Below are 27152 nucleotides of genomic sequence, written 5' to 3' on the forward strand. Positions count from 1 at the left end.
TCAGCCAAATAATCAGCTTGAGGGCAGCTGAGGAAGGCTGACAAGGACCAAAAAAGTCAACGAAAAAAGCAAGAGCATCTTCAGCCCTTGGAAAACTTGTCTTCTTGAATCTGCATTCTTTGGTGCAGTAGCCAGTCTGCCTTGGCCGAGCAGCGAGCACTCCTTGGCATCTCTGCAGTGACAAGAATGTACTTGCAGCTTTGTTACTGCAAGTTTTGTTTAGTCTCCGGTGAGATAAGTGTGCGTGTTTTCATGGCATCACGGCTCTGCTGTCCCCTCTGCTTCCCAGGGCTGTGAGCCTACAGCCCCAGCAGAAAGGTAGAGGGGCGATACAGAGTGATGAGGAGAGGATGCCCAAGCGCCAGCTGACCTCTGACCACAAACAACAGGCACAGGAAGGCTCGAGCAGCATGATGGCAGCCATGGAAAGAGGCGGGAGGGAAGGAAGACCAGGGGCCTGGGTGGCAGCTGCGGGGACATCAGGGGCCAGTTCTACAGCATTAGTGACCATAAGGACTTCTGCCAGCACAAGCGTGTTCAGGCAGCAAGCTCCTAACCAGGTTATAAGCTTACAACAAGACCTACTTGGGCTCCAGCCTTGGGCTTTAGCAATATGTGTGTGCTATCTAGACTAACCTCACACTACATGAAAATTCACTGGGTAGCTGCTACCTCCATCCCCTTCCTCCTCTCCACACCAATGCAAGCATCAGCACAGCCCCCTCAGCACCGAGAACCATCTGGCCACCAAGCAGTCACAGTATACAGCAAATAACCTGTTTTTAAAGGTGGGACTCCTTGAGCTCATCTATTTGTGGGATGATGCATTCCTGCCCCCAACATATTCCCCCGCTGCAGGCTGCCACCCCTTGCCTTGCATCAGCACTGGTGCGCACGCAACCAGGCGGTGAGGCCGCCCACGGAGTCATGCCAGCTGCAAACCAGTCCCTGGTTGCATTGGGTGCTATTAAGCAGGACAGGCCCACAGGGCTGGGGAGATGCAAGGCTGAGGCACAGGCAACGAAAAAGCCAAATTAGAGCGGTTCAAGCTTCCCCGGAATTGCACCCTAACACCTGAGCAAGCATTTTGCAGGGGTAAAATACAAAACTGAACCTGCTATCGAGGCATTTTCCACAGCGACTGGGCACTTGGGCACAATGGCAAGAACTGAAATGATGAGAGGTGACAAGACACCTTCCCCGTGACTCTCCAGGGCAGAGGAGAGGAACAGCCTGGAGTTACACTAGCAGTTTGCAGTGAGGAACTCAAACAGGGGCAGTCATGGTGCATGAGTTAAAAAACAAACAGGACCAGAACAAAAATCAAAGCAGGAATGCCAGGCAAGCAGTCCTCAGCCCTTTCCAGAGGGGAAAGAGACAAAAAGTTTCATAGCACCAAGTAATGCCACACGGTGCTTCAGGGCAGTAAGGAAGCCCAGCTCCCACCGAAACAGCTGGGGGAATGCAGCTGAGATGCAGCCAGGCACCACAGTCACTGTTCTCTACCTCTGCCCATAAAGAAATAAATATGATGTCTCCTGACTGCAAGCAGTCAAGGGCGGGTTTGGGGCAGCTCACTTGCAGCATAAAGTCCCACACAGAACACCAAGGTCAAGAGGGGAATAATCACCAAATGTGGGATCACAGACACCATCGGCTGCAGTGCCCAGGGACCCTTCAAGGTGACACAACCCCCAGCACATACACAGACACCAGTGAGTTAAGCCACCTCCCAGAAGAGTTGTCGCCTGCTCAGGGCTTTCAAGCAGCTCTTCCCAGGCACCAGAGCTCACACCAAGGCCACTCCTGCAGTTGGGACAGCTACTCGACTCCCCTTTCCTCCTGACCAGATCCAATACGGGGATGAGATGATGCTCTGTCACTACATCCTGCTGCACCTCAACCTGCTGCAGCCCAACCATTCACAATCAACAGCTGGCACCTGGCAGCACGCACTCAGAAAGAGATAGGGAGCCTCGGCTGCTACAGCCCAGCCCAAGGGAACACTGACCACTGACAAGCTGAGACCCTGAGTGGAAAGTTGCTTGGTCATGGACACAGATCTCCCTGTGCCCACCCCTGCAACAAGCTAAGCCTGCGTCAGGCTGTATGAGGCAGCCCAGAGTGCTCCCCGCTGCCCTTCGCAGGGCTGAGGAAGACCAGGAACATGGGAGTGTAGGGCAAGAGGGGCCTCACTACGGAGCAACTGACTGACTTTACAGAGCAGCAGCTGCCACCGAGACCCCAGGAACCATCTGTACACGCAACCATACACACTTTCATTCCAGCATGAAAACTGAGCACGCAAAGACAAGTGGTGGCTGCAGGACCTTTCCTCTCCTCTCTCCCTGCCCTCCCCTCCTCAGCAGGCCCCTTCCCATGAGTCACTGTCTCTGCACAGGTAAGGTGACACCTTGCCAGCCACTGAAGCCGACCAGTTGCACAGTGGGGACAGGAAAGTAGCAGCAAGACCCCTGGTTGGTGTTTCTCCAGAGGAGCACTTCAGGACTCCTGTTTCTTGGGCTCCTGCAGCAGGCTCCTCCCACTGCCAACAGACGCCCAGCGAGAGCTCTGACCTCCACTGCTGAGAAACACCATCACGATGAGCGGGGAACAGTTGGCTCTGGTCCTTTTGTGCAGCGCTGAGGCAGGGACCTGGGGAAATCCCTGACTGCTGTCAGCAGGCACTCGTTGCTGGTGGCTCGTGTAACCCTCCCGCCATCAGGGGGCCAGGGAGACAACCACAGCCTCAGCTGACAAGCAGATCGGGTTCCCCACATCTTCGACGCTACCTGAGCTGAAGCTGGCTGAACCAGGTGCTCACAGCACAGTCCACACGCATCACCAGGGAGATCCCCAGGAGAAGGCAGATGCTGCTCACCACAAAGCCCAGCGACTCAAAGAGGAACCTGCAGGCACAATAGACGCAGTAAGGATCACAGCCAGCATGCCTGCAGAGACAGGCTGCTGCCCTCACTCCCAGCAGACCAATTTTCCTGACACCGAGAGGCTGGTAGCATCCCAGATCCTAAAACCTGAATTACATTCACTACCCAGCAGTTGCTGCCTGCAACCTGGAAGCCAAGCAAGCCTCTGGTTTAGAGGCCAATCAGGACAACAACCAGGTGGGATTTTGAATCCCCCAGAAGCCAAGGCCACCCCACACTCCTACTAGCCCAAAGGTTTGCTAGTTTATCATTTCTGGGTTTACCACTTCTGGTCTGGTACCTCTACCTTTGGCTCCCTGCCCTGAATATTCTTAGCTTCCAGGTGGGCTCTGTGTGCCCTTGGAAATCAAGATAAGGAGAAATTTCTACGCTCTAGCTCCAGTCCAGCTTCTGAACTTGAAGCGGAAATTAGTTAAGGACATTCCTACAGCCTCTACCAGGTAAGAAGTCATACAAGATCGATCAGACGGTCTTTTCCACCATTACTGTTGATGAACTCTAGACAAAATGTCAGGGATATGAGCCCTAACTCAGCATCAGAGCATCTCCTGGGACTTACTTTGGGGCAAAGACCTTCCAGACCATGAGGTGCCTCCTGAGGATCATAGCCGCACAAACACAGGCCAGAAGCTGTGGGGGAGATCAGGAAAAACAAGTTACAAGTGACTCTGGAGAGACCTCCTGGGCACTAGATTCACATCTGAGGGTTGTACTAAGCTGCACACATCTGAGAGGCTGGTACAGTGCACACCAGAAATAAGCATCCCAAAGAGGATTCCCTTCCCTCACGTCCTCAAGTCAGGAAACTCAAACAGCTTCGGGGCACACGCAGGCCCTCCTGGGGCCAGGCTGGGACAGCACAGAGGAGGGCTCAAACTGCGGCTAACCTGATTTAGTATTTCCCCGAGAGGGGCACTCCTGCTCTCCTGCTGCAGGGCCTGCCCCCTCCTTTGCACTGTCTGTGGTCTGACCACACAGGAGAATGATTTGAAGGGATCATTCCCTTCAAATGATCATTGAAGGGATCAGAAAGCAATTTGCTTCTTTCACAGGATTAGATTTCTGATGTTTAGCTCCCTACATCAGCACAGGATCAGATGAAAACCAGAGCTGGTGCAAAACAGACAGGCATGGTCGGGAAGAGGGGGAGCAGGATTACAACCCCATAGTTTCTGAACAGACGTTGCCACTCTGGGCAGATGGGTATGAAATGCAGTCTAATCCGTACTGCGGTTTCTGTGCTGGAGCCCTTCCCAAAGCACAGAGCAAATGGCATGGCCGAGAAGAGGACCTGTGCAGCTGCTCGTCCACCTGCAACCAGACACATCACCCCTGGGCCTGTCTATGCTCTGGCTAACCTCCTTCTCTCATCAGAGTGCCCCACGGCTCTCACAGCACACCAGTTTCCTCTTGGACCCATGGCCATCCCACCTCTGCCCATACCTGTGTCCCAAGGACAAAGAGGTACTTCAGCCCCAGCTGCAGCAGAGCAGCGGAGAACTTCTCTGGCGACTCGCGGAGCCTCATCTCCATCATGTGCTCCTCCACCTCCTGCAGCTCCTCCCGGGGCTCCTTCTTGGGCTTCCTCTTCTGCGAGCTGGGCATCTCACACACAAAGGGCCAAAGCAGGAGCAGAGGGCAGCCGACTACCTCAAGGACAAAGGCACATGAAGTTACTGGAGCCCAGGAGGTGAGGAGCAGTCTAAGCTCCGCCATCATGCCCTGGATGTGCAGGATGCATATACTCCAGCTCCAGTTTGCTGGTCAGGCACAACTGCATGGAGGCTTCAGGCCATGGGCAGCTCTGCGGCCCCAGAAGGGGACAGCGAGGATGCTGCTGTTCAGCTGGTGCTGGAGCCTTCATCGCCTCATGCTCAGCCTGCAGGTCTCCAGACAAGGCAAAGCAGTGAGCCACGTCTGCTCAGGCTCAAGAGCCCAGGAAGAAACTGATTTACCTGCAAAGAGGATATGAGAGGCAAAGGTGTTGGCGCCCACCAGGACAGCAGGCAGGAGGTTCGTGCTGTGGTCAAGGTGGAAGCCCACGAAGGCTGCGTTCCAGTGGATGGCTGGGAAGATGGGCTGGTGGCCTGTGGAATAGAAGAACTGGGAAGCAGCAAGGAGCCAGGAGATGACTGCGTACCAGGGCACTGAAAAAGACTCTGAGAGATTTTGTGTGTGTGTGAGAGAGAGAGAGGGAGAGATATCAGCATCGAGGAACAAGACAGATTCACAGTCAAAAGCTGCCTACTGGGTTTTCTTCCAGGTTCCCTTTCCACGCTCTCTTCTGACAGACAGAAACCAGTCAGGCTCCCACCAGAGGGCACAGCGAGGGGCCAGGCATTCCCTCTGCTGCCTGCCCTGCTACTGGACTCTGTCAGCAGCAGAGGAGTTCAGTGGCTGATCACACCCTGGGGAGAAGGGATGGGTGCAGAGCCTCCTTCCCTGACACAAGGGACTCCTCCTCCTCCCACATCACATCCCTGCTGCACGCATCTCTCTATTAAGAGGATTTAAGCAGCTTTAAAAAAGCTAGGAGGATCCCCTGAGGATCAGTGCACCACCGTTCCCCAAGACCAGAGACTGGACCCTGCCTCCCCCACCGGCAATAAGATGAAGTCGCTGCAGGTAGGGCCCAGTTTGCATATACAGAGGATGCTCTACTGAGCCCTGACTCACCAGCATCTCCGGCAAGGCCTCTGGCACGCGCATGGATGTGCAGCAGCACAAAGGCCTCCAGGAAGAGGAGCAGGAAGGCGAGACTCAGCCGCTCACTATGCAGAAGCATCAAGAGGAAGCCCAGCAGCGTAAGTGCTATGACCAGGGCTGCTGAGTACACGCTGCCCAGCCCGTACGCTGCGACGGTGGCCCTGCAGCTGCCCTGCTCCAGGCGGCTCTTCTGAGACTCCTGCATCCTCTTGTAGATCTGAGGGATGACGTGGAGGAAGTCGACTTCAGAGCTTGGAACCCCCAGGTAGGGAGTGACGATGGATCCTGCCGACTCCCGCGTGTCCTTTGCGAACACCGTCATGGGATTGCACAGCAGGAGCAGCAGCCCCACGGACGCCAGTCCATAGACAGCCCACGGAAAGACAACAACTGCCACCTGCACCAGCTCCTGCAGCTTGCCGAGAGAGTCGTCAGCACTGGAGGCAACGGCCCAGTAGCATGCAATGCAGAGGGCCACCAGTGGGAAACCCCAGCGCACAAAGAGCACGAGGGGGTCTGAGCTGTTCAGGTTGCCATAGTGTCGCAGCCAGCTCCGCACTGCATAGACCAGCCCGGCCAGCAAGGCCACACACAGGAGGTAGAAAAGGTTCTTGGCCCTTGTGTTTCTCAGGCTGGCAAGTGGGGAGAGGAAAAGAGAGGGCTGGCACTGAGGGATTTCTTCGCGGCACTGGTGGAAGAAACCAGAGAGGCGCACGCAGACGAGGAGTGTGGCCATGAGGCACAGCAGGTACCAGATCTCTCTCCGGTAAGAAGAAAAGCCAAGGAGCTGCTGCTTGGGGCCTTCTGGCACAGTCAGGTGACCGTCCCAGTGGAGCTTCCCTACTAGCAACATCACCAGTGAGGCCAGCAGGAATGGGGCCACCCGGGCCTCGGCCACCACAAAGCTATCAGAGAACATAGCTCCGCAGCGGAAGAGGAGAATGCCCATGGGGAAGGCCAGCCCCAGACACGCTCGCAGCCTCTGCCTCAGGCCAACGCTGGCCAAGGGTGGCTGACCGCCCACCAAATGGGTTCGCTTGGGATGCCGGCCCCACCAGTACCAGAAAAAACCCATCTGAGAAGCAGCGGCTGCCCATGATGACACCAGGAGGATATCCAGCCCCTCCTGGGTGAACGCACGGGCCAGCCCAAGCAGAACAGCCACCACCAGGCTCCAGAGCAGTGGGTACAGGAGGCAGCTGCGATAGAAAGAGTCCGATGCTGCGGCCAGCTCTGAGGCCACGTAGCAGAGCAAGCAGGAAGTGGCGATAAGGGTGCAGCCCCCCACCATACGCAGGGGATGGAAGCGGGCCCAGGACTGGGTGCACACAGCCCGTGCCTCCCGCAGGTAGAGCTGGAAGCGACCGATGAGGCTTCCCAGCCTGGACTCCAGCTCTGCAGGCACTAGCGTCGCCCCTTGCACCTGGGCCAAGAGCCGAGTGTGCTCCTCCACGGTGCTGGAGAAGAGCTCCCGCAGGCGCTGGAGCTGGTCTGCTGGCAGGTCCTGAGCCACCAGCGAGTAGGAGTGCAGGAAGCGGTCCACCTACGGGAGAGGGGACACAGGGTCAGACAGTGGCACTGGGACCACTGGAAACGGGATTCACTGCCATCTTCCTCACTCAGCCCCTCCAGAATGGCAACGGCCCCAACCTGCCAGCCCCTGCCAGGACAGACCCATCCCCAGCTGCATCACCCAGGGCTGGTCACCCAAATCCAGAATGTGAGCAGCAGGAAACACAATCCTTTTGCCAAAGTGACACCCCTCTCAAGTGACATATCCATCTCGACAGCCACACTGACAGCTCTCAGTTCTTCACCTGCAGGTGCACCTCTGGTAACACTGTGCATCACTAAGGCCTTTAATACAGAGACTTTGGTAACTATAAGGCAAATGTCCTCCAGAAGCTGGGAGTTATTGCTAGCTATTAATCTGCACCCAATGCTGACTTTTACATTGTCTGTCTGAGGACAGACATCGAATTAAAGAGCTTACAGTGGATCAAATCAAACTGCTTCCTCTTCTTTAATACAGGCACATTAACCCACTGTACCATAGGCTAAGGAGAGCTCATTCTGCTTCCTACTTCAAGAGAACAGAAGCAGCTATGATCCCAAAGTCATAAAAAAAGTCTTACCAGGGCATTACCAGGGCAGACCACCAGTACAAACACCCAGCTGCTCCGCAGCGTAGACTTGCTTAAGCCCTGAAACACACCGATACCTTCACATGCCCTCCAGTCGCCCCAGAGCGCAGGCAGGATCAGCCCACCCCTGCCCACGAACGGCAAACATGGGCACCAGCTCTCTCCGAGGCCTGCACGACCTCCCTGGTATGCAAAAGCTTCTTCAAAACCAAGGCGATCGAGCCAGAAACCCCCCCAGACAAACAAGTGCAAATATTTAAACAGGCAGGACTGGGTAACGCTAATTCCTAACAGATGATGACCGATACCCTCAGTGACTAATGGACAGTAACGTACACTATCACCTTTAAATGACTAAGCACTCTGCTGCTCTATAAATACACAGCAAAGAGGCTGAACGCTTCTGCCTTCCCATCAGCAATCACATCCTCTCCAGCTCCTCACTGACTCGCACCAATGGTGTCCAACTGGCACATCATGGATTGCTTCCAGGCAACTGAGCCCAAAACAGGACCTGGTCTGGTTCGGCTTCTTCCTTGAGAACCCCAGGGGTACAGCAGGGACCTGGCTGGGGGCTGGAGGAGCTATTCTTGTGCTCCTAGCAATCCAGGGGTCCCTCAAAGGTGGGCCGGCACTTAGCGAAGACACATGCCTTGTCAAACGTGCAGCAAATCTGGTTCTGTAGCATGCCAAGAGCCACAACAGATGGCCCTCACGTTCTCCACGAGGGCTCTGGCTCGCCCTGGCACATGGCCTGCTCCATTGACTGGCCTTCTTTTACGCCTGCTATAGTCACTTCCATTCAAATTTTGTCACTCTGCTGTTGGGGTTCTGTATTTCATTGTGCTTGGTGTAAACTGTTCCTTCTCTATCCCATTTTACTGTCACCTGTTACACGGTGTTTCTTTGACTTAGTCCTTCATCACTGCTTTCCTTCTGTCACTGATCTAGAACAGCTTTTTAGCTAACACTGTTTCTCCTCCAAAATTGAAGCAGCATCAAAACACCCACTTGTACTCTTGAATCTCCATTAACAAAACTTGCCCCTAGTCATCTTCAGCCTTGAGGAACCAACCTCCCCACCAGCCTCCCCAATAACCAAATCCACCTCTGACCATCTGGGACCAACCCTCATCCTGAAGCGAATGCCACCTTCCAGGACAGTGTTCTCCACACCACAACATTCACCACCAAGCACCAAACAGCTATCTCTCATTTCTCTTTTGGGAAAATGGTGCCACCTTTTACTGGAGCAAACACTGCAAGGAGGTAACTCTTCAAAGTAAGTTCCCCATGAAGGTAACACCATGTCACCTCCCCACCTCCACAGAACAGAAGAGGTATGCGCTTAATAAGCCATTCTTTCTCCTCTCTAGTTCAATGGGAAGGCCTACCATAGGCCATACCTGCTTGGCATTGATGTGATAGACCGAGAGCTGCTGCAAGGCTGCAGACACAGCATCGCCGTCCCCGGAGAACAGCTCAGCTATCACCTCCCCGATGTTACTGTAGGGGATGGGCACACCCAGCAGCAGGGCCACAGTGGGCACCAGGTTCACCTGGGGAACAGTCTCAGGCTCCTGGAGAGACAGGGGAGGAATTGGAAATTCGTAAAGAACACAGCAACACAGCTTTTCATGTGAGCTAGAGGACGGTGGGGAAGACATCCCTGTTCAGAGTGGAATCTGGGGAAGCCAGGAGGGGCAAAAACACAGGGGAAGGCAGATGCACAGCTCAGCTCTCCCTGAGCACCCTGCGGAGGGGAGGATGCCTGCTGGGAGCTGCAGGTCCTCGGGTCTGGCCCTGGCTATCTAACAGCTCCCCTGGCCACTCTCAGACACCCCTCACAGCTGGAAGAGCCCGAACATGGGTCCCAAACACTTGAGTTACCTGCACCCTGTGTCAGCCTTTCCATTCTTCTCTTGGGAAAGGTGACAGACTCCCCACCCCTCTCAATCTAAACAATGCCAATCAAACCATTACTCTCTGTAACACCACGACGCAGTTTTTGCCCCAGATGCCACCTCAGGCAGTGGCAGCTAAGGATCAACTTTTTCTCACCTCTGGAAGGCCAGTGCTGAAGAGGGGTGTTTTGCTGTACACAAACAGTGCTGCATTCACTTCCTTCTCACTGTCACCGCCATGGTCTCCGGTCTGTGTCATGCCGTGGTCCCCAGCCACCAGAAGAAGGGTGTCATTCCCCAGGTGATCCACCAAGGACCTGTCAGCAAGATAAGGAAGGTCAACCCCTACCTAGGCAGGGTCCCAGGTAGTCCAGGTGGGAGAGGACATGTCCCCACCAAGCCTGCCTGTGCTATAGAGTTGAAGCCCACAAAAGGATCTGAGCAAAACTCCAGTGCTGACGCAGAGCTGTAACAACTGAGCCAGGGACCAGGGCAACGGACGCTTTAAAACCGAACCGAACACTCAGAGCCCTGAGACAGAGTGGACTGATCTTGCTTAGGTCCCCAGTGAACAGTGGCTGGTTCCTCAGTGCCTTCAGGGATCTCGACAAAATGCAATTCAGAAGAAAGGTTCCCAATAGGAACAAATTTTAGGCTGCTTCTATTTGGGTCTTGTATATTGCATCATGCTGGGTGAGCAATCTCCTGCTTTTAAGAAAAAAAGAGGGGATTTGTCCCTGAAGGATGCAGTAAGTATGACCCAATATATACTGCACTCTCAGATGCAGCAGGGCAAGTTATCCACTCCTTCCATCAGCAAAAATTAAAAGCAGTCCTAAGAGTGAAAAGCCGCGGCGTTTTGGGCTGAGGCACGGCTGCGTGATCAGGATTTCTGGATCCCATTCTGCCCTCTGACACAAAGGCAGCATTCCCTAGCCAGGGTTCTCCAAGTGCTTCTCAAACATGAGACAAACCTCAGTGTAACAATCTCCATTTTAAAGACGGGGAGAGTGAGGCTCAGCTGTACTCCAATCACCTGGTTCAGAACCAAGGCTCCACGACCTGAAGACAGCCTTACCTCTGAAACCAAACCTCTCGTGGACATGTGCCTACACAACTGAGACTGCCCCATAGCTGGGGTTTCAGCTGGGGCTGGCCAAAGCCGTTCTCCATGTTAACAGGCACAGTAAGCGTTCCCTGTTGCCCTCTGCATCTGTAAATGCCTTGGGAAGACCCCACCAGCCCGGCTGAAGGAAAAGGTCAGCTGGCAACCCCCCACCGCCGCACTAATCACCTGAGCATCTCATTCATCTGGGTGAGCTTCTTAGCCATTTCGGGATGGTCAGGTCCGTGTTTGTGCCCACAGTGGTCCACGCCAAGGAAGTGAGCAATCAGCACGTCCCACTCACCGCTGTCCACTGCGGAACAAGAGCAGCCTTACCACACACCAGACTGGGATTCAGGCACAGGCTCTATGCATGGATCCTCCTGCCAGAGCTTTCTGGTTGCCTCTGGAAACTGCCATTTCTTCCCCTCCTGCCATCATCACTCCCAGCTCTTAAGCAGATCGAAGCAGGTTTTAACAGAGGCACACTCCTGGCCTGCAGGTGCCTGGGTGCAATGCTGCAGGGAGCTCAATGCCCGGCAAGCGACCCAGTATTGATGGGTTTTGTTCAGCAGCCCTCAGGAGAGGAGTGGCCCATGTCACCCAAGTCACCTTGAAACAGCCTTAACTCAAATTGCCATAAATGGACCTAAAGCACAGGGATGGTCAGGAAAAGAACCCAGAACTCCAGTCCTTCTCTGGAGATATTTCAGGTCAGGTTCATCAATGTGCCCCTCTGCATCCCACCCAGGGCGTGGGCATGGCACACTGACGCTGTCCCTAGTTAGACAGTTACCCTGGCCTCTCCCCTCTGCTTCAGGGTCTCGACACATGAAAATCAATATATTTGGACTTAAATGATGAACCGCAGCTCTCCCACAAGGCTTCCCCGCAAAAGGCCACCGCACCCTTGATTCACTTAGATTCACACACAGATAAAGCAAAGAGCATTCCACTTGGTCCTAGGACTTCAGGGAGGAGTCTGAAATCACCTAAAATTCACAAACCCATCTCACACTTCACCTTCTCCCCAAGACCGGGAGCCACCAATACTCTGCTGTGAGCAGTGCAGTGCCCCAGCCTCCTGGCTGCACTTGTGGGTATTTCCTAGAGCACTGTGCACCCCCCTGGGCAGCTGCATGTCAAAGTTAAGCTGCTCCTTCTGCTCCATCCTGGCAGTGTATTTCTAGGACAGATGTGGAAGTTTAACCTCATCCCATCAAGTTACACTCTTTTTTTTACAGAAACAGTTTACAGACCCCAAAAGCTGGCTTATCTGTGGAAATCCAGCTAGAGCATGGTAATCCCCGAGCAGCAGTGTGTGACTGCCCAGTGCCACTCTGTAACAGAAAAAACTCTTCAGTCCTACCCCAAACTTGCAGTAGGACCCCCACATAACATAAAGGGCTATCCAGGCCCTGGGGGAAGAGCTGCTCACCAGTTGGATAGAGATGCTGCAGGATCCCATCGTCCACAGTGTGAAGATCCTTCACGTTAAAAGAAGGGAAGAAGTACGAGCGGAAGAACTTCTTTGGGAAGAGTCCTTCCCAAGTGTCATCACCCATGAAGACCACTCTCCTTCCTGAGACAGCAAGAAAGGAATTAATGAGAGCAGGGAGCCCACCCAAGTCACGCCATTACCCACACTAGTGCAAAAAGCCTGGGCAGATCCAGGTCAGGCTCTGGAGCACTGGCTCCTCTCCAACCCACACTCAAAAGCAACCTAAAATTGAAACAACCATCTGGCTGTAAATGAGTTTGAATACAGGGAGCAACCAGCCCTGTTTTTAAGCCTACAAGTGCCCCCCACAGCAAATCCACCTGTACAACCTCATAACTCATTGTTGACCTCTGACACGTCACTCCAGCAGAAAGACCCATGTGTTGAACAGGCCAGGAAGCAGGCAGGTGCCCACCTGTACGACCACAGCGCTTTGGAAGGTGCACAAAGCAGACAAACCCTCGCCCAAAGCCCGCAACCCCACTGTGAAACACAAGGCAGTGGATGGCTGCTGGCAGGGGTTGAGCAGAAGCCGTGAGTCCTGTGCTCCAGCTTCGAACACAAGGGTGGTGGGTTTTCACGCGTGGAAAAGAGAAAGCAAAAGCACTGACGCTTCCCACTGAATGTGTAAGCGAGGTAAGATTTGTAAAAGGAGACGCTTTTTCCTTTAGAATTAAAACAGGTCAATACAAATTGTCCAGGTCATCACAGATAACTGCATAGGTATTTACAGAATCAGTTGGAAAGGACCTTTAAGATCATCAAGTCCAACCGTTAACCCAGCACTGCCAACTCCACCACTAAACATGTCCCTAAGCACCACTTCTACACATTTGTTAAATATCTCCAGGGATGGTGACTCCACCACTTCCCTGGGCAGCCTGTTCCAATGCTCGACAACCCTTTCAGTGAAGAAATTTTCCCTGATATCCAATCTAAACCTCCCCTGGCACAACTTGAGGCCGTTTCCTCTCGTCCTATCGCTTGTTACCTGGGAGAAGAGACTGACCCCCACCGTGCTACAACCTCCTTTCAGGTAGCTGTAGAGAGCAATAAGGTCTCCCTTCAACCTCCTTTTCTCCAGACTAAACACCCCCAGTTCCCTCAGCTGCTCCTCACAAGACTTGTGCTCCAGACCCTTCACCAGCTTTGTTGCCCTTCTCTGGACTCTCTCCAGCACCTCAATGTCTTTCTTGTAGTCAGGGGCCCAAAACTGCACACAGTATTTGAGGTGCGGCCTCACCAGTGCCGAGTACTGGGGGACCATCACTCCCCTGGTCCTGCTGGCCACACTGTTTCTGATACAAGCCAGGATGCTGTTGGCCTTCTTGGCCACCTGGACACACTGCTGGCTCATACTCAGCCGGCCACCGATCAACATCTGCAGGTCCTTTTCCACGAGGCACCCTTCCAGCCACTCTTCCCCAAGCCTGTAGCGGTGCATGGGGTTGTTGTGCCCCAAGAGCAGGACCCGACACTTGGCCTTGGCCCATCGATCCGGCCTGTCCAAATCCCTCTGCACAGCCTTCCTACCTTCAAGCGGATCAACACTCACGCCCAACCTGAGGTCCTCTATGAACTTACTGAGGGTGCACTCAATCCCCTCATCCACACTGTTGATAAAGATATTAAAGAGAACAGGCCCCAACACTGAGCCCTGGGGAGCACCACTTGTGACACTGCTCTCACTGCTTGCCCTGCCTGCCGCCAGCCAGCCCCATGCTCCCGCAGGGCTTCTCCAGCCTGGGAGTGTGAATCATTTCCTCCAAGGCTGCTGCTCTGGCTCAGGGTCTACCAGTGTTTTTCACCTCAGATGATTTTAGTGCGTTTGCCCACCTTGCTTGCTTACAGGGGAGCGGACAACCCAGTCAAATTGCCTCATCCCAGGCGCTGGTATTTGTGTCACTCTGAGCCCTGGAAGGAAATCTCTCTGGCTAATGCAAGACTGCGTCCTGTCCCCTTCTCTCTACTCCATCATCCCACCCTAACAAGGCCTTTACAGCTGCACTAAGCACATCCCAGCAGCAACAAACTACACAGAAAATGTGATGAGGTCTCTTCCTAACAGCCACAGGCAGCTGGCCAGGCAGGCTTGCTGCCCAAGTGACACCCCCACAGCACACCTGGCACCAGCTCCACCCTCGTCATGCGTCTCACCTGAACGCAAACACGACATGACCGACTGCCCTTGGCTTTGTACTGCCATCTTGGAGATGACCTTGTGACAACTGTCATCTGAGTAGGGCAAAACAATTAGCTGACAGGGCCGAGGTGTTGTAAGCAGTTCCCTTCCACAGAAGAGAGGAGTAAATGTCCCCTGTGAGTCCCAACCAGTGGTTTGCATGTACCCTGTCCCATGAGGACACTGCCCTCACCCACCTACCGTTCTGCCCCAGCTGTGCCAGCAGGTTGTCCTCCTGGATCGCGTAGGTGGCAAAGTTGCTGCCCACATCGATGAAAGTGGGCAGCGAGCCGGTGGTGAGGCCCTTGATGCGCTGCATGGTGGCAGTGGGGGGATCGGCTCGGAAGCGGTAGAGGCGGGCATGGCGGGGCTGGGAGGTGGCGAGGTGGTGCAGGAAACTCAGCTTGTTCTCGTAGGGCAGTGGGTTGGCCTCGGCCGGGTTAAAGTGGGCAAACTCGAAACGGAGGGCATCGATGATGACAAGCACAGCCTTGGAAAAGCGCTGGGGTGCCCAACAGGAGCCCGGTGGGAGGCTCTGCCTCTCCCAGGGTGGAGGCACGAGCGGGTCTGAGCAGGAGCTGCTGCTGGCGAGCTCAATCCGGGTGAGCAGGAAGCCGCTCATGAAGAGCCCGATACCAGCAAAAAAGAGAAGGCAGACCCAGGCCAGGAAGAGCAGCACCGGCCACCGCTGCATCCTACAGAGTAGGACAGGAGGGCTCAGACCCTTGTGGTTATACTTGGGCCAGGTACCACCCCCCACCAGCACCCATCCCTGGCTGCTGCCCTGCGCCCCAACAACCCTCACACCCGCTGTTCCCCCGATACTCCCCAACCACCTTGACTTGACTTGACCCAGTCCCAGCCCGTGCCCTGGTAGCCGTCCTGTACACAGCACCTCCTTGTACCCCCACCACACTGTGCCCCCATCCCCCTCCAACTTCCCCGGCACCCCAGCCCCTCTCTGGCACCCCCAGCCCCTCTCTGTCACCCCAGCCCCTCCCTGGCACCCCCACCCCTCCCTGGCACCCCCAGCCCCTCCCTGGCACCCCCACCCCTCCCTGGCACCCCCAGACCCTCCCTGGCACCCCCAACACCTCTCTGTCATTCCCAACCCCTCCCTGGCACCCCCAGCACCTCTCTGTCATCCCCAACCCCTCCTTGGCACCCCCACCCCTCCCTGGCACCCCCAGACCCTCCCTGTCACTCCAGCCCCTCCCTGGCATCCCCAGCCCCTCCCTGGCACCCCCAGACCCTCCCTCTCACTCCAGCCCCTCCCTGGCATCCCCAGACCCTCCCTGGCACCCCCAGACCCTCCCTGTCACTCCAGCCCCTCCCTGGCATCCCCAGCCCCTCCCTGGCACCCCCAGACCCTCCCTGTCACTCCAGCCCCTCCCTGGCACCCCCAACACCTCTCTGTCATTCCCAGCCCCTCCCTGGCACCCCCGCCGCTCTCTGGCACCTCCAGCCCCACGCAGCACCCCGAGCCCTCTCTCCCGGGCCGCCACCTCCCACCCGAGCCGCCTGTGCGCCCTCCAGCTCCCCCCACACCGCCTGCCCCCGCCAGCTCCCCCCTCACAGCCCCTCGCCCCCACACCCCCAGACGCCCCCCAGCCCCCCCCGCCCCTCTCGCCCCCCCGGCCCTACCTGTGGCCGCCGTGACCCGCCGCCTCCCCCGCCCCCCCCGGAAGCGCCGCGCGCGGCTCCGGCCGCCCCAGAGCGGCGTCGCGGGGAGCGGCGGGGAGCGGCATCGCCCCCTGGCGCCCTGGAGCCGCCCGGTCCCCACGCAGCGAGACACCCCGAGCACCCCCGGCTCGACAGAGACATTGCTTTAATTAACGAATTAATCGATCGCCAGAGGCGTTCCCCTCCCTGCTGTGCGCGCTACGGGGAGCACGCTATACAGGGGGCAGCTACCCGGTGAGGGGACAATGACGGGGAGCTCACACCCCAGGAGAGGGATCCCCCCCGGGAGAGGGGTCCCCCGGCCCCTCTTGTAGATCACTGCGTGTCCGTGGGAGCTCCTGGCAGGAGCCTGCGAGGAGGGATGGACCCCCCCTTGGCAGCAGGTCGTGCTCCCCAGCGCCGGGGACGTGTTGCAGCAGCACCGGTACCATTTATTACATGATTTAATTCCAAATACAAAATAAGGACCAAGGGAAGAAGAGCGTCTGTCTGACCAGGGAGGGCGGCGGGACAGGACACCCGGCAGGCCCCGGGCGAGGGTGCGGGATTCTCCCGGCCTTGCTAGCTGGAGCTGGCCTCTTCTGCCTTAAGCACCTCCGCAGCGGGAGGCTGGGGGTCCTCGTGGGCTGGGGGCATCTCCTCCTGAGTCTTCACAGCTTGTGGCTTGGTCAGCGTGGTGTAGATGCCCAGGGCCTGGAGGGAATGAGAGAGCTATGGGGGAGGAGAGGAGAGGGCCGGGCCCCACTGGGCTGCCACCTTCACCTCCCCAGGGCAAGGGACCGGGTCCTTCCAACCACACTGACCTGCGCCACCATGTTGGTGACGTCGCCGGTGTTGGCGGGCAGCAGGAGGGTGTTGGAGTCCTTGGCAAGCTTGGAAAAGGCGTTCACGTACTGCTCTGCCACAGAGAAAGAGGCGGCTGCGCTGCCATGCTGGAGAGAGAGGGATGAGGCTCAGCAGCAAGTCACGGACCACCAAGAGCTCATCTGTGCCCCCATCCCCCGCCTGCCCCGGCTGGTCACAGCCCCAAGACACCAAAACTCCTCGCTCGCTGCCACTGAAGGCACCAGGGAGTGTCCAAGAGAAAGTCAGGTGCCACCCCAGCTGTGGTTTCACCTCCCTCAGTCCCAGTGCCAAAGCAGTGGCTGCCCCAAGAAGTCATCACTCACCTGCTGTGCCAGAGCAGCTGCCAGGAGCTGGATAGCCTCCGCCTTGGCCCTGGCCTTGACCAACATGGCATTGGCTTCTCCTGCAACGAACCACAGCAGAACGTGCATCAGAACCGTAACAAAGCACTCACGAGGAGCTGATCAATTTCAAGGAGCAAATCAAGACAATTTCGCACGTGCAAAGCCTCCTCTTCCCCAACAGCAGCACGGCGATACTCCTGCCACACACCTCCTGCTGCCCTGGGCTGCGGGGCGGCAACACGAGCTGGAGCTCAGCCCGAGGGCCCCAGCAGAGAAGGACCAGTGTGGCTGAGGATGCCTGGCCCGCAGACAGCGATGCGATCTCTCCCCAGGAACATCACCCCTCAGTGCAGAGGGCTACAGCTTCCCCAGGCCCCACATGTTCCAGCCCAAGGCACTACCAGCAGCTTTGTTGATTTGTTCGGCCTTCTCAGCTTCTGATGCCAGGATCTGGGCCTGCTTCTGCCCCTCAGCCACGTTGATAGCCGATTCCCGCGTCCCCTCCGACTCCAGCACCGTCGCCCGCTTCCGTCGCTCTGCCTCCACCTGCAAGCACAGGTCAGACACCAGCCTGCCACGGCCGCGCTGGGCAAATCCCACCCGTGGGGCAAGCGCAGCGAGGACACGCTCCTATGTCCCGCTTGGGGCAGCGCAGCTTAGCAGAGGATGGGAACACAGCCACAAACACCCCACGATCCCCAGTGAGGGCTGGTTCTGCTCCTCACGCTGCACAGTCCTCTGCAGCCCCCTCCACACCTAACGGGACAGCCGCTTCCCCCTCCTGCCCTTCCAGCCCAGAGATCTGGTGCCAGGCTTTTCTCAAGGAGAGACCTTCAGCTCTGGGATTTGCTTCCTACAGAGCCTTACAGAGAGCTGGCAGAGCTTGTGTGTACCACGCAGGGGCCACCACTGCCGAAATAAGGATGGGAATTATTTATTCAGTCGCTGTACGTTTGCAGCCCAAGTGCCAACAGGCTTCCCTCACCACAGGAGGGCCCGGTGCTGCCAGCTCTGGATGGAGAACAACCGTGTTATGTGGAAGCGGAGACTTCCCTCTCCTTCTAGACCGCCCTCCCAGAGAACCAGACCTGCATCTGCATGGATTCCTTCACACGTGGGGGCACGTGGATGTCCTTGATCTCGTAGCGCAGGCACCGGATGCCCCAGAAGTCTGAGGCCTGGTTGATGGCATCCACAATGTTGGCATTGAGGGACTCCCGCTCCTGGGAGGCACAAAAGAAAGGGCAGAGAGCAAAGAAGAGGCGCTTAGCACAAGACAGGGGTCAGGAAGGAAACAGACACTGGCCCTCATGGGCCAAGGTCAGCCAGACAAACCCATCTCCACAGGCGTAAGGCAGGGCCAAATGCTGCCCGCATCTCTTGAAGGGGTCACCTTCTCCTAGGGAGGGCAGTGCTCCAAACTGAAATCGCTGAGATGCAAACATCTACCATATATCTGGGTACAAACATCGTCCAGGAATGCAAACAGCCCCTGTTTCTGCCCAGCAAATGCAGCACGAGGGTTACAGCTGCCCTGAACTGGCTCAGCCAGGATGCTCGCCTCTGGGCCTGAGCAAAGAGTCACCGACTCAAGAGAAATGCAGCCAGACCAGCTGGGTCTGGGCACACGCCATCCGTCACCCTTTCCAACTAATCCTGGACACGGTGGAAAACAGCTCCCACTAAAAAAATAACCAAAACAAGACCCATCTTCAAGGATTCACTAGCAGGTCAACTGAAAAGCAGCCAGAAGCCCTCTAAGCAGAGGGTGTTTTGCTGTTAAGTGTATCAGCCTGGCTGCACAGACTGCCCTGCGGTTTCAAGGGACACCGGCAGCTCCGTGATCCACCGCCCCAGCTCACCCGGAAGACTCTGTCGAGGGAGAGTTTGCCAAGTTCAGATCTCATGGTGGTCTGGGCCAGCTGGGTCACTGCGTACTCAGGATCTTCCACCCCATAGCTAGCCTAGAAAGCAGAAGCAAAAAACAGCATTGATAGCAGTGCCGAGAGGGACCCCAAAACAAGGCAGAATGGGCAAACGTATCACTGAGACGAGAAACCTGCCACAGAGAGCCCAGCCAAAAAAAAAAAGCGGAGTCCAGAGCTTTGGGAAGGATGAGGGCACCCAGCCCACCCGCCTCACCGGGTGCAGCAAGCCAGGCAGAGGCTGAAGCGGGCGTTGTGGGGAGCAGGGAGCCAGCAGAGCCAGGCGAGCGGTGCCCGAGGGGCTGCCGGGGCAGCTGGCTGAGCCGCGCGGCACACGCAGACCGTGCTGGGCGCAGCCACGGAGGCTGCACGTTGGACTGGGGCCGAGTGTCGGCGCAGCAGGGACGGTACCTTGTAGGGGTCTATAACCCGCAGGTAGAGCACGCCGTCGATCTGCAGGGTGACGTTATCTGCCGGGAGAGAACACGTCCTGTCTGCTGAAGCAGCAAAGACAAACCACGGCAACCCCCTCTTCCCCGACAGAACTAGCAGAGCCGGGCAAGGTCACCCCTTTCCTTCCTGGTGTCAGCAGCGTGGCACGGAAGAGGGACTGGCTGAAACGGATCTCCTTATCTAAAAGGCTTTGTAAAAAGGGCCTTCACGTTCCCTAGAAAACACTACATTTTGACGTTTTAATGCACAAGACGACTCAGGTCTCCAGATCAAAACATTTCATACTGTAGTTATCTTCATAAATAACGATTTAAGGAGATAAAAAACAAAACAAAAATATCAACACTAGAATTGTAACAGAGCTGTTCATTACCCTGAGCTGAAATCTTTTTTACAAAAACACAGAGAAGATTTTTCGTGGTTCAACACAGGAAAACATCTGAAAAACGGATTCCTGACCAGATGTGTTTAACCCAGAAAGAAGGGGCAGCCGCAGCCCTGTGAGGGCAGATAGGACCTCCTGGGGTTCTCCTGCTCACAGCACCAGGAGCACGGCCAAGCTTGGGTCCCCAGGGATGGGGCCGAGTGCAGGACCCTGGGACATTTCCTCTCCTCCCCGTGCTGTCCCTCGCTCACCCTGGATGCAGGGGAAGGAAAGGGGCAGGACACAGGAGCTGTTCCTTACCTAAGGTGACCGCTGACTGCTCTGGGACGTTAATGACGATTTCTTTGAGACTCTGCACGTAACGAATCCGATCCAGCAGAGGGATGAGGAAGTTCAAACCCTGAGAGAAGGGCAGGATTAGATGGCTGAGCCTTCTAGTCTGGGGTTTTCGCCCCCCAAGAGAGCCCAGTCAGACTAGAGAGAGCTGTGTAAACAAAGACCAAGCAGACTACACGCTGCAGATGCTGCACAGAGAGCAAAGACGCTTTACACATGGGGGAGAATTTAGATTTCTCCGTGCTTTTAACGCTTCACCAAGGGAAATTAGTCTACAGGTAGTAAAATATCTGGAAGAATAAGCACACCATCTGCCGAATCCTCGCGCAAAGGACATGCCTCGCTACAGCTTTAGGAACCTGCTGAATCCAGGAAGGGAGAAAAGCGGCTCCTTACAGGCTCGAGGATTCGGTGGAACTTGCCCATCCTCTCCACCACCCAAGCCTCCTGCTGCGGCACAAAGAGCACCCCAACATTCATGGGCAGCCCGGAGTTCAAGCGGCACGGTGCCGGGGCCAGCCATGCTGAACGCTTCAGCTGCTGGGAGCGCTGGAGAAAGGAAAGACAATGGGATGGAGAACAGCTGCCGGCACCTCAGAGCCCAGCACCACCCCTGCTCTCCCACCTGGGATCGCTGCTCATGGCCCCGATACACCAGGGCAGGAAACAGCACTGACACCCCGAACAAGCCCACACTGTGAGGGCACACGGGCTATCCCCACAGGGATGAGACCCAGACCCCAGGGCCAATGCAAGTGTCAGGGCTTTCCCTGCAGGTTTAGGGGGGCTCACCCCCGTGCTGGAGCTTTCTCTGCGTCTCCCCTTTCCTCACATCCCTATTGGGGAGAAGCAATAAAGCCTCCCTGACACCGCAAGGGAAAGGAAGGTGTGTGTGGGGATCTCTTCTGCCCCACTCAGCCCCCTTCCTCTCTTCCCCCTCCAACCCCCACCTCAGTCCCAGGCCACCCCTCTTCAACAGCCAGCCCCTCCCCACCTGTGGCCACCTCCCAGCCCGCCACAAGGATCCGCTCCCCTCGGGGAACTCCCTCACCCTCCTCCCCTCAGCCCCTCACTCCCACAGGTCCCCTCACTCCCTCCCACACCCTGCTCCCGCCCAGCCTCCTCTCCAACCCCCTATGCCCCCCTGCACCTCAACCCAGCCCCCCGCATCCATTTCTCCTACACCCCTTTCCCTCCCAGCTCCCTCCAGCCCCACTCCCGCCCCCTCGGCTCACCTCACCGCTCCCCACACCCGGTTCCCCCCGCTCCCCCAACACCACTCCCCCACTAACACCCCCCAGCCCCCCCACACCCATTTTCCCCCAGGCCTCCCCCTGCACCCCAATACCCCTGTCCCTGCCCACCTCCCCCCAGCCGCGCCCCCATGGCCCCAGCTCCCCCAGCCCCGCTCCCCTCAGCCCGGATCCCCCCCAGCACCCCGACCCCGCGCACCGCGGCCCCCTCACTACCCCCCGCCCCACCTGCAGCAGGCCCAGGCCGAGCCCGGGCCCGGCCCGCCGCGCCGCCCGCGCCAGCATCGCTCCCCCGCCGCCCCGGAAGCACTCCCGCTAAGCCCCGCCCCTTCCGGGTGCGCCGCCCCGGGGTGGCCCGTCCCGCCGCGGCGGCCGCTGCCGCTGGTTCCGCCCTGTCCCGGGGGCCGCGGATCGGTCTCCAAACGGGCGTTTATTAAATTAGAAACAAACACGAAAAGTACCGGCGCGGCCTCCCCGCCCCCGCCGGGACCCTGGTGTACTGCGGAGGAGGGGGACGCCGGGACCCGGTGCTGAGGGGGGGGGGGATTGGAGCGGGCCCCCGGCGTGGCGGAGGCCGGTGCTGGCCCGTCCCCGCACCCCAGCGACGGGAGCCTGGCCTGGGCCGTGGTGACGGTGACGGCTGGCCCGGGAGCCCCCGGCCCTCTGCAGGCCGGCATGTGAGGGTGCGGGGACCTGTCCCTCTCTCCCCCTCACAGAGAGGGGCCGGGGCTCCCCGCAGCCTCAGCTGGCAGCAGGAGTGTGCGGAGAGCCCCGGTCAGGGCGGTGATACAGACACGGTACGTGCGAGCGCGTTTTTCTCTGCTCCCTCACCCCTCTGACCCACCCTGGGCTTGGCTCCCAGCTCCCCAGGCTGCAGCAGGGAGGGGAGCTACTCCACATCACCTCAAACCCCCTCGCGATGTCTCTCCCTCTGATGTCCTCTGCTGGTGCCCCTCTTCCCAGGGACTAAGCTGGGCCTCCCACCCACCCTCCGGCACCCGGTCACACTGGGGGCAGGCCCCTGCCCGCAGCTGCCTCCTCGATGGCATTCACGGTGCAAGCCTCTGATTTTTCGTCCATCTCCACCTCCTCTCAGATCCACAGCACACGTGGGCTCTGGAGGCTCCTGCAGGGTCATCTCTGTCCCCACGCGCCTGCAGAGACCCCCAGGTCCCCATCCGTGGGACAGCCACACCTCTGAGCCCCGGGACCTGTGGCAACGGCCACTACCCTGCCAGCCACAGCCTCCTTGGGGTCTGGCTTGCCCTAAAGGGGTGGGAGGGCAACTGCAGGCCTCCCCAAACCGCCTGAAGCAGGGCCAGCCCCACAGAGCTGCTGCCCAGCAAGTCTCAGCCTCTCCCACGTCTTTTAACACTGCCCCAGCCCAGGGTCACGCTCTCTTCCGCAGACAGAGGTGTCCCCATCCCCTGTCCCCCTCACAGTCCCCACAGCCCTGCCCCAGCCCCGCGCTGCCAAGGGCCTCATCCAGCACCGACAGGGTAGGGGGGGAAGAACAGCACAGCACTTCCAATCCTCTGCACAAACCTCCTCTGCGCTCCCAGCAACAATAAATACTAATAAATACAAACTCTTCTGCACATTCTGCTCCCAAGCCCGGGACCAGTGTGGGCAGCCCCCCACCCAACTCTTCAATCCCCTCAACTCCTGGCTCCAGCCAAGTCTCCAAGCTGGGAGCAGCACTGCTCCCCAGCCCCTGTCCCTCCTGGTGAAGTCCCCTCGGTGATCCGAGCCCTGCTGCAGGGCGCAGGCACAGAACCCGTGCTGCTGAGGAGGATGGGGGCATGTGGGGAGGGCAATACTTCAACGTGGTGCTGGCTTGCTGGCCCTTTAACTCCTCTCTCCCCAAAGTGCTGGGCTGCAGACTCCCCAATGGCCCTGGGGGATGGAGAAGGTCAGGCCCGGGGCGAGTAGCAGGGGTTCCTCGGCATCTCCGTGAAGGATTTCAGTTCGTAGGGGATCCCCGAGTCGACCTCGATTGACTTGCGGGAGAAAAGCAGCCGGATGGTATCGTGAAGGTAGATCTTCCCCGACTTGGAGCTGTGAAACCTGAGTGGAGACAACAGCAGGAGAGAGGGACCTCAGGCTCCCAGGCGAGGGCAGGACAGTCTCGGAGCGGGGCACAACCCCCTCACCTACTTTGGCCCCTGCGCCAGGTGGCCACGCTCTGGTTACCTTCAGAGGAATACTGGCCATGGCCCTGGGGCAGGGTGGCAGCTCTGACCTCCCCGAAGGAACAGCCAGTCCCTGCTCCTCCCCAGGGCGAAGGGGTCAGGCTGCCATCCTCCCACTCTGCCCGGCAGTTTTGGGGGAGGCAGGGACACACAGGAGAGGAGCCCAGGGGTGACCCGGGGCAGGCGTCCATCCCTCCTGGAGTGCCTTACCTTAGGTGCATCAGGTAGCAGAGGACTCTGCGGGGTGGGCCAGTCCCCAGTGGGTTGCTGGGGGCCATGGTGGACCCTTCTTCCTCTCCCACGGGCACCAGGAAGATGCGATGGCGTAGGAAGGTCATGTGGTTGGCTGGCATGTCCTGGAAGTCGTACGTCACTAAGAACATCTTCACCACAGTCTTGTTGGGGTTAAATAAGGTCTGGGGGCAGAAGGGTAGGGGGTGAGACTGGGAAGGGCACAGGAATGGATCCACAGGGCAGGGCAAGGGCATCTGGGTGCGGCACCAGCAGCTCCAAGTGTCCAGAAAGCCCCACAGCAGCCCCAAAGGCCTTCGCCTGAGGACCACAGGTCAGTCCTTTCCAGCCACCTCCACTCCTGTGCTCCCATCTGATCACATCCCATTCCCACCGCACATACATGCTCTCCTGCCCAGACCCTGTCCCTCCCCACCACCGCCTTCCTTCTCTGCATCTCCCACCACCTTGTCTCCCTGCCAGCGTGCCCATGCTCCCCTCTGCTGTGCTGTCTTGGTGGCCACGTACCCACTCTGCACATGCTTTCTGGCTGCTGCCCTGCCAAACAATGTAACGGAGCATATCCACCCTGGAGGGCAACTGGAGCCCACCAAGTCCCCTTCCCACGGCACTGACGGAGGCCAAGGGATGGAAAACTCACCACTTGGATGGTTCCAGCTTTGGGGACGTTGTAACCCTTCTTTCCCAAGGCCTCCAAGTCAATCACTCCCTGGGGCAAAAGAAACAGCACGTGAGAGGGAGAAAGCCCACAGACAGCCCAGCTGGGACCCGGCGTGGGGCCCAGAGCCCCCCTCGCTGGGAATGCCTGGCACAAGGCAGCAAGAAGCAGCCCAGCTCAGTTCCTCTCCAGACCAGGGAATGAACAGGCAGCAACACAGAGGCAAGGGCAAAGCAACAGCCATGAGATGGCTGGGCAGCAGCCTGCCTGTTTATGTGCCTGCAAGGGTTCCCTCTTCTTTCTCTCTTTGCTTTTTGGGTTAAAAAACTGCTCCTGGCACAGCTATCGGTCTCCTTAGGTAGGCGGTTACTGGAGCCGCACTCTCTGGAGAGAAGCGGCCCCCGGGATGCGCAGTTCCTGGGTACAGCCTCCGCTCACCTCCCCCACGGTCCCAGCCCTCCCTCGTCCCGTACCAGGAAAGGCGAGGGCGCGCTGTGCTCAGAGATGTCGAAGTAGGTGACATCGACGGGCAGGGTGGCGTGCTGGGGGCAGTAGGAGCCGCTGGCACCGATCTCTGCCGTGAAACCCTCGATCCTCCCTGACGGTGCGAAGCGCCCTTTCAGGATGGACTCCTGAGAGAGAGGTGGAAAGCGTTAGGGACCTTCAAACACCAGTCCTGCCCCTCGCCTCGAAGCTGCGGGTGAGATGACTGCAACCACATGTCTGCTTGCCCTTGCATGCCTCCTGGCTTTCCAGAGACCACCCGTGAGGGGCCCTGGCTGCTCGCTCTGAGACAGACCCATCCTGAGCTGGTGGGCTACAACCTGACATCTAACACAGAGAAGCAGCGACAGCACCTCGTCTCAGCCTCGCAGCAGCCATCTCAGGTCCAGGGTCTTGGTGCATCACCCAAGGATCTGCTGGCTGAGACATTCTCCTGGTGGATGGTGGCTGTGTGACAAGGTCACTGCACGCCAAGCCCCTGGGGACAATCAGCCCAGCCCCGTGCCAGGGATCCTGTCAGGTTCAGCCTCTCATGTCCACCGCCAGCCCAGCCCAGAGGCTCCAGGACCCACCTCCCTCTCTGGCAGGTGGGTGCTGTTACCTCAAAGTTGCCCAGCAGAGCACGGCTGACAGTGGTGGTAGCCCAGGGCACTGCAGAGGACCTGGTACCCCTCCGGAGGCTGCTCCGGAGATGTCGCCTTTGAGAGAGGAGAGGAGAGAAAATTAGTGTCAGACTGGAGAGCACGCAGCCCTGGGCTGCCCTCTCCAGGTCCCCCTGTCCCTTTCTTTGGTGCAGGTTGAACCCACTTTCCTACCCACCAGAGGGAGAAGAAACCTCCCTCCGCCCCACAGCCTGGGGTCTCGTGGAGGAGAGATGCCTGGGGGCAGGGAAGGGACCCAACCTGACCCTTCCACAGGGCTGCGGGGTGCTGGGCTGGCTGGGCACCCTGAGCCCCCACGTCCATCCCGCAGGGCTGCCAGGACACTCACGACTTGAGGCGCAGCCCGCTCTTCAGCCTCCTCCCAACTGCAGTGCAATCCGCAGAGCTCTGGAGGGGACACGAAATAGAGAACTGTGTTAGGGCAGCAAACGGGGACTGTGCACACTCAGGAGGTGCCATCACCCCTTGCCCTACCCCACCAAGGGTCCACACAGACTGGAGAGGCTCCCATCCATGAGGAGCTGTCAGTGGCCTCTGCGGGGGTGGCCAGCATGGCAGCGTGAAGGCTGCTGTGTCTGGTGGGGATGTGGGGCTGCCCAAACCCCAGAGTGGTTCTGCTAGGGATGAGGGTGTTGGTACCTAAGCCGAGGGTGCAGCACACAGCTCCCACCTTGCAAAGGAGGTCTGAGGACCAGCCCCAGTGACAAGACGCCCTCAGACAGAGTCATGCAGCAATACCCTCTTGCACCTCCCAGGGAAGGGTAACACGTACAATGAAGCTCCCCGACCAGCCCAAGAAAAGTCCCATCCCCTGGTAATTCATGCAAAGTCCTCAGCAGTGCTGCTGGCCAGAGTGGTGTGCCCCCTGCCCCTGCCCGCAGCCAGGCTCCTAGAGCTGTAGGGTGGGGGGTTAAAGCCAGGGCCACACTGCAGCCTTCTTTTAAAGATGTCCCCTTTTCAGGGGTTTTCCCTTCTGGAAGCCACACAAAGGACAGCACAACACAAAAGGGATGATGGAGCTGGCTGGCATGACTGGGAGGGAAAACCCAGGGAAGCTGCTGGAGGGCTTCACTCTGCAAGGGCAGTGCTGGGGGCACCTGGGCTGGGGGACAGTCACCAAAAAGGGCACATGGGCAGGGACAGAGCTGTGCGCCATGGATGGTATGTCC

The 27152-nt window shown here is 57.9% G+C and overlaps 3 protein-coding genes across 7 annotated transcripts in view; all 3 read right to left on the reverse strand.

The window, feature by feature from the left end:
* Nucleotides 1-2318: 2318 nt before the first annotated feature.
* Nucleotides 2319-16157, reverse strand: PIGO (phosphatidylinositol glycan anchor biosynthesis class O). Of its 3 annotated transcripts, none has more exons than XM_068423463.1 (11): nucleotides 16135-16157; nucleotides 14692-15185; nucleotides 12246-12389; nucleotides 10997-11120; nucleotides 9860-10019; nucleotides 9205-9378; nucleotides 5625-7197; nucleotides 4904-5035; nucleotides 4392-4594; nucleotides 3508-3578; nucleotides 2319-2909 (listed from the first exon to the last, which is right to left on the reverse strand). In XM_068423463.1, the coding sequence occupies exons 2-11, from the start codon at nucleotides 15182-15184 to the stop codon at nucleotides 2789-2791; spliced, it is 3195 nt and encodes a 1064-aa protein (XP_068279564.1). In that variant the 5' UTR covers nucleotide 15185; nucleotides 16135-16157; the 3' UTR covers nucleotides 2319-2788. The 3 variants fall into 3 exon arrangements, with proteins under 3 accessions (XP_068279564.1, XP_068279563.1, XP_068279565.1); XM_068423462.1 differs by having other exon boundaries at nucleotides 4904-5107; XM_068423464.1 differs by lacking the exons at nucleotides 2319-2909; nucleotides 3508-3578 and having other exon boundaries at nucleotides 4475-4598; nucleotides 4904-5107.
* Nucleotides 16158-16583: 426 nt separating this feature from the next.
* Nucleotides 16584-22023, reverse strand: STOML2 (stomatin like 2). Its single transcript, XM_068423062.1, has 10 exons — nucleotides 21944-22023; nucleotides 20859-21011; nucleotides 20427-20526; nucleotides 19700-19758; nucleotides 19226-19327; nucleotides 18452-18586; nucleotides 17765-17909; nucleotides 17343-17422; nucleotides 16977-17105; nucleotides 16584-16866 (listed from the first exon to the last, which is right to left on the reverse strand). The coding sequence occupies exons 1-10, from the start codon at nucleotides 21998-22000 to the stop codon at nucleotides 16735-16737; spliced, it is 1092 nt and encodes a 363-aa protein (XP_068279163.1). The 5' UTR covers nucleotides 22001-22023; the 3' UTR covers nucleotides 16584-16734.
* Nucleotides 22024-23214: 1191 nt separating this feature from the next.
* Nucleotides 23215-27152, reverse strand: part of ATOSB (atos homolog B) — a 39662-nt gene continuing 35724 nt past the window's right edge. For all 3 annotated transcript variants that reach the window (XM_068423314.1, XM_068423313.1, XM_068423315.1), the window contains 6 exons: nucleotides 26312-26370; nucleotides 25923-26019; nucleotides 25291-25449; nucleotides 24800-24868; nucleotides 24118-24323; nucleotides 23215-23782 (listed from right to left, as the gene is read on the reverse strand). In XM_068423314.1, coding sequence (XP_068279415.1) covers nucleotides 23629-23782; nucleotides 24118-24323; nucleotides 24800-24868; nucleotides 25291-25449; nucleotides 25923-26019; nucleotides 26312-26370 — 744 coding nt within the window. In that variant the 3' untranslated portion in view covers nucleotides 23215-23628. The remainder of the gene's footprint in view (nucleotides 23783-24117; nucleotides 24324-24799; nucleotides 24869-25290; nucleotides 25450-25922; nucleotides 26020-26311; nucleotides 26371-27152) is intronic.

This window comes from Nyctibius grandis, chromosome Z, assembly GCF_013368605.1.
Source record: "Nyctibius grandis isolate bNycGra1 chromosome Z, bNycGra1.pri, whole genome shotgun sequence".
In the NCBI taxonomy this organism is placed as follows: Eukaryota; Metazoa; Chordata; class Aves; order Nyctibiiformes; family Nyctibiidae; genus Nyctibius; species Nyctibius grandis.